The 10,427-nt window shown below is 39.3% G+C and overlaps 1 protein-coding gene across 1 annotated transcript; it reads right to left on the reverse strand.

Moving 5' to 3' along the window:
* Window positions 1-3,112: 3,112 nt before the first annotated feature.
* Window positions 3,113-8,490, reverse strand: LOC130137842 (amidase 1-like). Its single transcript, XM_056310320.1, has 9 exons — window positions 8,229-8,490; window positions 6,290-6,442; window positions 5,570-5,694; window positions 5,361-5,486; window positions 4,681-4,863; window positions 4,338-4,485; window positions 4,058-4,226; window positions 3,617-3,751; window positions 3,113-3,505 (listed from the first exon to the last, which is right to left on the reverse strand). The coding sequence occupies exons 1-9, from the start codon at window positions 8,336-8,338 to the stop codon at window positions 3,356-3,358; spliced, it is 1,299 nt and encodes a 432-aa protein (XP_056166295.1). The 5' UTR covers window positions 8,339-8,490; the 3' UTR covers window positions 3,113-3,355.
* Window positions 8,491-10,427: the final 1,937 nt, after the last annotated feature.

Consider the following 10,427-nt stretch of genomic DNA (forward strand, 5'->3'; position numbering starts at 1 on the left):
ATTATGGTAATTAGATAATACACAAAAATTAGAAAAACTAAAAAATAAAAAGAAGAATAGAAAATAAATTTGGAACCACCACTTTAATTTGCAATTCAAATTGAGGGCGATATTATCTTTTTAGTGAAAATGAGGGTGGATTTAGTTATATAGGGAGTGGAAATAACACCACCTCTATTTTATCTTGAGTAACAACGTACTTTATGAGAAAGAAAGGTTGAGAACATGCTGACTGCCTCACAATGGCAAATTTGTTATTTTGCTCAATATCAAGGGCAACTTAATTGTTGTGAGCAGTTCGGAGTACATTCGGACCATCTTTTTCGAAAGACAAATAATTTACCCTTTTATCTTCGAGAAGAGTTGGGGCAAGCAAATTTGAGGAGAGTTTTCTTCAACTTGAATGAATCAAGTTTGAGGTTCCATTTTCAATGTTGTCGCATCATGTCGATGAGTTCGAGATGTAGTTCAGATACCGTGAATGCATGACATATTATCTCAATTTTCAATTGAATTAGCGGATTAGTGATGGCAACATTCACCTCTTTGGCAAGAGGTTTGCTTCGCTAACAAGTTAGATCAAATCTCGTGATTCGGCCAAATCTGTGCGTAAACAATGGTGGCTAGCATTCTCGCTACAATACGTCTTGAGAGAGTCATAAAAAGGTTGTTACTTAATGGGGCACTCCTCCAAAAAGTTATCTTTTTATTACAAGGGAAAGAAAGAATGTTATGAAGGCTTACGATGATAGTTGGAACATCGAGTTGAACATATTAGTAGCCGTTTATGCACTATGATTCGTGCCTAGGCATGCCGAGGAGACCAAGCAAGCCGCCCAACACAGTACTTCCCTCCATCAACCGTGGGAAGCATGTTGTACAGTCAGTCGCCTTGAAATTTTACCGTGAAATTTCTAAATTAGACGACACGTAACAGTTGACGGATATACAATTTTAGGGTTTTATTTTCCATTTGTTACAGGTGTACCAATTTGTGATTTTTACGTGGTATTAATCCAATTTAATATAAGGTAAATTTGTTATAAATATATCGGTTTTGGGTTTAATAAGTTTGGGGTAAATTTGTCACGGATGTAGCAGTTTGAGGTTTTTCGTGATCAAAAAATTAGTTTGAGATAAATTTATCACAAGTGTACCAGTTTGGGGTCTTTCGTGATATTAACTCTCTTTTTTCGGCCTTTTTTAGGAAAAAAATATTTTTAGATTTTGGAATAACTAATTTTACTTAAGTTGTTACATCACATGTTATTGTCACCTCATGTAACTTATCATCTTTTTTTTATTCAGTTTGAATTATATTTCGAATTAGTTGCAATTTTTTTCTCTATTGGCTTGTCGTGTGTGTGTGTGTTTGTGTTTCGATGCCGCACGTTCGCGTACGCTTCTGTTTACAGGAACGATGAACTTCAATTGTGCTGTCAGTTGATGTTGCTTGACCATTAGAGGATCATCAGCATCCAAGGACATATGAAGCCAATGTAAAATGTCCAACAAGCATCTGCAGCCACATCTATTGTGAGCCCTTTCAAAGGACCCACACAACGATTGAAAAGGAAAACAAAGATGGAGTAAGCAAGAGAGAAGGGGGGGTAAGGTTTAGCCACCCTCTTGGCAGTCTGTCGCGGTTGCACGATCCGATCCCGATAAGGGTAAGACCACCCGCCACCATCATGGGCGGGCGGCCCTCGCCAAGGAGCGAGGGCACACGACCCTCACCCGAGGTCCGCGCAATCCCTAGCTCGGAGACTTCACGACCTCGCTCGGACCTCATCCCTCCATTTGAATCCGGATTCCAACCTCCCCTTTTAACTCCCATCTTCCTCGTGTACACATAGTGATGGAAAGCAGCTCTGGACAACTTGAGTCGCCGGAAGGGAGGGGACCATCCACCAAGTTCCAATTTTATGGTCGATGGTCGAAAGGCTGAAGTCAAACTTGTCACCCTCGAAAATGAACTGAGCTTGTTTGCATCGTTACCAACGAGACCGCACCCAATAAACTATGTACGTCTTCACCTACCATCCTCATGTCCATTCAACGTGCTCGAAACGAGGAGCCTTCTTTGGCTTCATTAAGATCAAGCTCTGTCCGAGTGCTTTTAGTTCGGGTTTTGCATATTGAATGAAAGTTCGAATTTCTCGGTTCGATCACGGGTACGTCGTTCGACGAGCGAGTTGATCGCGTTCAGGCTGTTACTTTCGACCGAGAGCGTAAAGTGAACCTACCGGATCAGGCACGAGTTTAATCTCCAACGAGCTAACATAGATTGGCCATGCCCCTTTGCTAGGGAGGAGCCACCGAGCCAAAAAGTCTTCGGATGTGTGCGCTTGCTTGAAATAACTTCTCTGTAGTTTATGATATAATTAATGCAATATTTCGACCATGATCAAAGTGCCGAAGACCACAAATGGGGTCGCTAGTTATGTTCTGCTTGATGGCACGTCCACTTCAGAGTCCAAACCCGACAGCTTCGAAGACTTCAAATGGTGTTGACACTCGCACCTTGAACCCATCCCTTGCAATGTCATCCTTTTAGCTACACAACCACGAAAGAAATATTCACTTTTGATTTGGATGCGATTAGATACGGTACTTAAATCACCATATCTTTCACTAGGATTAATTTCAGAGGTCACGTCCCATCATCTTGGAAAGGCAATCTTACTTGATGCACGTGAAGGGACAATTTATGTACATTCATGAGAATAAGTCGAAATGAAAGTTTTGATTACCTATATTATAAAAAAGAATAAAGAAATGTTATACAAACAGTCCCGTGTTCTTCTTAACGACATCCATGGACCGTATTCTCTCAAATGAAGTATGTCATGAGTTACACTCTTTTTGAAGTTTCATTAGCTTGATTCATTATGGTACTTCTCACAAACAGAATCTCAAATTTTGTGCAGGTTCCGAGGTGGTGAGTGCAAGTTTCTATGGAGGGCCAATATAGACGTGGGTGGCCCAGACCATCCAACTTTTCAGCTTAAATTCAGTACTGAACTAGTTGAACAAGGAAAACGAGAATCTATGGCGATAACACAGTCCTTGTTCCTTACCAATATGAAGATTGCACAAGTACTTGGTTGCAAAATGCTCAAAGTGTCACAATGAGCACCCATATATCCTCACAGAATATAAACAAGTGGGCTTGTATGATATACAGAAATTTATTTTCTCAGCAACAGCCTTACGAAAATCACGGAGTCCGCACTACATTCAACGGCACGCAGCACAAGTACAAGGGGGCGCAACAGAGCAAGAACAGTCAGATATCGGCCTGTACAATAGGATAGCTTGAAGCATCTCAGGAAGATGATGACACATGCATACGTCAAACTGATTTCTCTGCAATTTCAGCTTGTTCCTTGAGGGACTCGTACATTGTCTCGACGAGGTCTAGCAGGAACCCATCAGCACCGCATTTCGCCAGCAAGGATATCGAGATAGGCAAATTATCATGCAGCCCCATCGGTATGCTTACCTGCAAATGCGAATTGCAGACACTTAATCCTAGATTGCATAGAGGTATTGGATTAATTGAGACGGGAGTATGACAGCTTTAAGGTTGCATAGTGAGAGAAGATGGCGCAACCTGACAGAATCCCGATACACCGGCAATGGAAAGCAAACGCATTGCCTTAGCATCATAAACTTCCAGAGAGGATAAATCTGTTTGTAGCTTTGGCGGAGGCCCAGGAACCGTGGGGATTGCAAGGATACCGAAATCCTGTACCAAAGGGAATAACACCTTCTTTGACACTTCAAATTGCTCGAGAGAGATCAATGAGAACAGTATTCTTTGATAATTCCTCCAGTTACTTGGTCAATTACGCATGTCTTTTGGGAATTCATCAGATAAGATTAAACATAGCAGGAAGCCAAGAACACTATTCTTTTATAATTCTTACTTGTTCAATTATGCATTTCTTTCAGGAAATTCATAACATAATGTTAAACATTGCAACAAGCCAAGAACAGTAACAGAAGACAACTATGGACTCAAGGCATGCGAGATGACCAGAGAGGGACATACCCCGAGTAGGGAAGTAAGAGCAGCATGGAATTCTTTCTTCACTGACAGACAGACATCAATATTTTCTTCAGTTGTCTGGAGGGCTTCCCTGACCCGATCTGATATTCCAGGGCCCAAGTCCGGATTGACAGCAGAGACCCATTCCTTATGGTTATTCTTGAACTCATACCTACGATTCAAGGTTAATCAGAATTCTTCTCTAGATAGCGGTTCTCTTCATTATCCCACACAATGCACAATTGAAATAAAATCCAGCGAGGGTTCAGGTCCACATCACCACCTCTGAAGTAACTGCCTTGCACTAGAAAGAGCTTCTAAAGATGGTATGATGTCTACTTCATCCTCATTTATTTCACGTAGGAATGAACTCAAGGCCGGAACGTTGTCTCTGACGTAGTCCCCAAGGACGGTGTGCTTAATTATACCACCTGCATTGATTCACATTAACGAGACATCATATACAAGAACAAATACTAGTTAGGAATTGAATATATATGAATTGAGAGACTATACAATTCCAGTCCAGTTCACTTCCATCAGTAATGATCAATTCCTTCCACATTACTGTGCTTCGGGACTGCAGGTACAATTTGAGCTTAAATCATTTGCTCTAATCTTCTTACCTCCGAATAATTTCTCCACTGATCTTACAAGAGCTTGAGTCAGTCGCTCACTTGGAATGTTTGAAAGCTGGAAACAATCTCTTGGAACAATGATCTGACTAGGTCTATTTGGATCTGCATCAGGCAACTCGAGAAGAACACGACCGACCTGCTTCAAGATGCTCGGTTCCCTAGCAAACCAACCTAGATAAGACAGTAAAGAAACACAAAAGTAAACAAATGTTCATTTACTAGCTTACAATGAGAGGAAAAAAGAAAAGAAGCCAACAAAATAAATTCAAACTAGTCATTATGAGTTTATTGTGAATACTCCCATGAGTGCAGGAACCTTGCACAAGTACATGACGTAATTGAAAAACAAAACCGGGAAATAGCGTGAAGCAGTCAGTTGGCTGCTGTGTTATCATTTGTAGAATACTTAAAGATGGAATTACAGCGCAATACAAAACCTAGGACAAAGGGGACAAACAGTTTCAAAGAGGCACACTTTTCGCCATATTGAAAGTGCTAGAAATTTCTTTCAGCTGCCCAATATTTCATTTTTTTATAAAGAAACAATACTATTGTCAGAAATAAAATAAGGAACCTAAGTCTTTCGCTGAACTTTCTTTCTTTAAGAAGCTGAAACCAATGACTATATTCATCAAAAGCTGGAGGCCATGAAAAAACAGAATGCTCACCTACTGTATCCAAACTTTGTGCCAGTGGAATGACTCCAACAGTGCTAACGGCATTATGTGAAGGCCGAAATCCAAGAATCCCACAGTAAGATGCGGGAGCTCTCACACTTCCTCCAGTGTCACTTCCTGCAATGGTGCAGAACTTTTAGCTTCGTTCAGTAGGATAAACTGAGAAAATTTCAGAGTATTTCCAGGATGAAGTGCTTCACCTAGGGAGAAATCGACAAGCTTTGCTCCTACTGCAACAGCAGATCCACTGGAGGATCCTCCAGGCACGCGATCGGGTGCACATGGGTTCCTTGGTGTGCCGTAATGTTTATTTTCCCCAAATAAGCTGCCACCATAAAAATAATCATTTCAGTGGATTATATTCCTCTCTTTAGAGTAGAACTTCCTTTTCAAGCCATTTAAGAAGGAAGAGACTACCTTGGAAATTACATTCTCAAGCTAGAATTCCTCAAATTCAACCTTGGCGAACTATGTATGCAATGAATTTATCCCGTCTTTTCCATGGTAAGCATTCCTATCTTAACCTAACCAATCCAAGTTCCAAACACAATAGGGAAAGAAAGTTCTCAAATCACCATGCCCTCTTCACTGGCCAGGCGAGAGGCTTCCTTCCAAGATTCGGAACTCTAAAATCTGATTTCAGGAAGACTATCTGAAATATGACTGCATTGCAGGTTGTCTTAAAGTAGTTAGCTAGGAGCTGGTATGCAGTGTCTGGCAGCTCTAGCCATGCAATTAGTCTAGCTTATCCCCTATTCTCTCGCCATGCTAAGGCTAAGTGCGAACACATACCTACCCTACTCTTCATTATTCATTGCTTGCTCTCTTCTCTTCGACAGTCAGCCACAATTCTCGAGTTTGAGTTGTGTTTTTCAATTGCAGCAAGACTGAGTTTATAAGCCAAATTCGCAGACACCAACCTGTATGCCATTTCATCGCTTACAGTTTTTCCAACGCATGTAGCACCCGCTTTCAACACATTCAAAACAGCTGGAGCTGTGGAAGATGCAGGCTCGTGAGTCCTCGCCCAATCAGGATTTCCAAAACCAGTCACATGTCCTTCAACGTCGAAACTGCACACAGAATTCCGTATGAAAAAAATCGACACAAACTTCAGTCTCAGAAAAAGTCCAACTACGCATAGCAGCAGGAATCAATGTAAAATTTCATGCCTTTTCACAGAAGATGCATGCATGAGTAGCGCTACCATTGGGAGGAACACGCGGTAATAGTTAGATCTCTCCCTTTCATTCAGTGATAAATGTGAACTACTCACACTCACTCACTAGACCAAGGATGAAAATCCGACATTTACAAAACAAAAATATATCGATAAAAAATAATTTTCCAGCTACAAGTCAAGCGGTCTATGCTCGATCCTTTGTACTCTCTTCGAAAACGTTTAGGAACAAAATGCGTCGAACATCACACAGCTCATCATCAATTGACATTGCGTGTGACAACCAACAACGACATAGTACTCAAAATGACCACCTCCCCTTTTTCTTCACTGCTTTGAACATGGGTCCCACCACATTCGCTGATTACTTCTAATTGATTATTGTTGACACCAATAATTAATCGGGTTGTCAACAGTAAAATAGATTATTATTATTAGGGAAAATTCAGAACAGCGGGGATAAATGCACGTGATGAGAAATCTTTGGCAAAAAGCAAGTCAATCAATGAAAAATGACATAAGCTGTAAGTTTAGCTATCGAAAGTCTGATAACAAACAGCTGGCAGCCGCTAAATCATATGCTGGGGCTCGGCGGGAAGTTTGGAGTGTTTGAAATTTGAAAAGACCGAAATCAAGGAGGAAACAATTACCGCTTGGGATTTGTTCTAATGATGATCGACAAAATTGCTATTGCTTGAGGACCAAGTCATGGAAGTTATCAAAAAGAATAAAAACACATGGTGATATACATGATTCGCATGACATAGATTGACAGGTGTCGCAAAAATAAAGGCGAGGACAGGATCAATAGCACTTACTTGACATAGACCGACACAAGTGTCGCGAGAAGGAAGGATGGAGATGAGATTGATGGCAATTACCTGGCGTAGATTAACAGGTGTCGCGAGAATAAAGGATGAAGATGAGATCGATGGCAGTTATTTGACGTGGACTGATAGATGTCACTGGAGGACGGTTATCATATTTACAGTATAAATACCATCCGATAGCCAACAAAAAGCCCCCGAACACACAATCAAAATGATATCTTTTTATCTTTGAGCTTTCAGCACTGTATATTTTCAGTTTCCTTAGCTGTAACTGTCTATGTTTTAAGTCTAGTATCAGTATAATATCGACAGAGTTCAAGTGTAATGATTTATTCGAACTAATTGTGCTGGTTAAGGTTCCTATCGATCAGATATTATCACGGCTTGAAATTATATTATTCAATAGAAACAAGCAAGTTCCTTTTTCTTGCATGGATATCTCCCGTCCGGAGTCGCCACCAAACCCGGTCCTTTCTCACAAAAAAAGCCGAAGAACGAGTTCGGTGAATTATATTTCGTCGGGAGCTTTTCCAGTGAAACAGTTATCGAACCCCATGTCAGCTTCTCACTGGGTACGCAAATATCTTCCCATCTGGTCTCCGCTTTCCCATGTCAAAGCTCAACAGTTCACTGAACAATCGGAAGTTAACAACTACTTAACTGACCAAGCACTAAGCAGACTCATCTTCGCAAACCCACTTAAAAAGTGGCAAAAACACACAACCCAGATCATCTCCGCGCTTGAACAAAACAAGGGAAACCAAACTAGTAACCAAAGCTGGGAACAGAGACTATATAATCAACCGGGTCACAGTTGAACGGGCAACAACGGAGGAAGTGATCACTCACATGTCCTTGACGGCGAAGGTGAGGCCGGCCAGGGGAAGCGAGGGAGACGGAGAGGGAGGCTTGAGGACGAACTTGCTCACGAAAGCGCCGGAGTCCGGAGCCATCGCCATTCTCTTCTCTGGGGTTGCTGTCGGTCTCTGCTTCTTGGTATGATCCACTTGAAAGAGATGATGACAGATAGTAGAAGTTGCAGACTAGTAGTACAGAAAAAGAGGCTCCAGCCAGCCTCCAATCGCCACGGATAGCTCTCTGATCCAATCAATTATTTTACAGAAAAAAACAAGAGAAATTTACCAATTGAGGATTAGATAAGGGTTAATATTACGAAAAATTATAATTAATATATTTATAATAAATTTATTTTAAATTATTTTTTTGACATTAAAAACTTCAAATTGAAATACCGGTAATAATTTTATCCCGAATTAATTTTTTGACCATCAAAACCCCCGCACTGTTACACTTATAATAATTTTACCCTCGAACTAATTTTTTGACCATAAAAAATCCCAAACTGGTACATCTATGGCAGATTTACCCTTCGTTAATTTTCGTTAAATTTTACTGTCAAATTGCTAAGTTTAATGACACGTGGTAATTGACAGGTATACCGGTTTTGGGTTTTACCCCTCTATTTGTAACATGTTTACCAATTTGTGATTTTTCGTGATATTAATTTAATTTAACGGACACTAAAGAAAGGTAAATCTTTCACAAATATACCAGTTTGGGGTTTTTAGTGGTCAAAAAATTAGTTCAGAGTAAAATTGTCACGAGTGTACCAGTTTATGATTTTTTGTGGTAAAAAAATTAGTTCGGGATAAAATTATTACAATGTACCAGTTTGGGGTTTTTGGTGGTAAAAAAAATAGTTTGAGGTAAATTTGTCACAAGTGTACCGGTTTGAGATTTCTTGTGGTCAAAAAAATAATTCGGAGTAAAATTATCACAGGTGTACCAGTTTGGGGTTTTTCGTAGTAGTAACCCATTAGATAAAATCGTCCTTTACTGGATATTTGTTGATTGTCCGACTAAATTCACCCCATTTTCATTAAAAAAAGATGAAATTGCCCTCGAAAGATTGAATTTAATTAAATCGAAGCTTTGCATAAATAAGAATCTTTTCTTAAAATGGTCAGTGAAATTTCATTATTTTGAATTGATGAAAATAAATATCAATTGCATAATGTTTACGAAAAATATCGAGGCACCTCATTGTGCATAACTTTTTCATGTTAATATTTTTAGTGTTGTTCTAGATACTCTTCTAATGTCTTACATGTAAAAGTCTATCGCCAATAGTAATGAAAAAAGATAAATTTTAGATATAGTAAATATAAACTTGATATATATTTAGGCTAACTAAATTAAAAAATAAAATATTCAACAAGAAAGTAAGCTCTTGAGATAGGAGCGACAAAAAGAACAAACAAGTTATTATAAGAGTATTTTAGCAAAAAAAAAGTTATTATAAGAGTAATGATGAAGAAGACACTATTTTTTTTTTCTAAATAGCAATAAGTTTCAATTTGACGAAACACCATAAAAAAAACAAGCATGTAAAATTCTTGATTATGGTAATTAGATAATACACAGAAATTAGAAAAAGTAAAAAATAAAAAGAAGAATAGAAAATAAATTTGGAACCACCACTTTAGTTTGCAATTGAAATTGAGGGCGATATTGTCTTTTTAGTGAAAATGAGGGTGGATCTAGTTATATAGGGAGTGGAAATAACGCCACCTCTATTTTATCTCGAGTAATGACATACTTTCTGAGAAAGAAAGGTCGAGAATATGCTGACTGCCTTACAATGGCAAATTTGTAATTTTGTTGAATATCAAGGGCAACTTAATTGTTGTGAGCAGTTTGGAGTACATTCGGACCATCTTTTTCGAAAGACGAATAAATTACCCTTTTATCTTCAAGAAGAGTTGGGGCAAGTGAATTTGAGGAGAGTTTTCTTCAACTTGAATGAGTCGAGTTTGAGGTTCCATTTTCAATGTTGTCACATCATGTCGATGAATTCGAGATGTAGTTTAGATCCTGTGAATACATGATACATTGTCTCAATGTCCAATTGAATCAGCGGATTAGTGATGGCAACATTCACCTCTTTGGCAAGAGGCATGCTTAGCTAACAAGTTAGATCAAATCTCTTGATTCGGCCAAATCTATGTGTAAACAATGGTGGCTAGC

Source organism: Syzygium oleosum, unplaced genomic scaffold, assembly GCF_021117445.2.
Source record: "Syzygium oleosum isolate NSW1041296 unplaced genomic scaffold, Sole_v2.1 Sole_v2.03, whole genome shotgun sequence".
NCBI lineage: Eukaryota > Viridiplantae > Streptophyta > Magnoliopsida > Myrtales > Myrtaceae > Syzygium > Syzygium oleosum.

Excerpts from the sequence above, each read along its gene's own strand:
- LOC130137842 (XM_056310320.1), bottom strand. The coding sequence starts at position 8,338 with ATGGCGATGGCTCCGGACTCCGGCGCTTTCGTGAGCAAGTTCGTCCTC. Across the intron at positions 4,864-5,360 it reads ACAAAGTTTGGATACAGTAG|GTTGGTTTGCTAGGGAACCG; the intron begins GTGAGCATTCTG and ends TGTCTTATCTAG. Across the intron at positions 4,486-4,680 it reads AGTGGAGAAATTATTCGGAG|GTGGTATAATTAAGCACACC; the intron begins GTAAGAAGATTA and ends GAATCAATGCAG.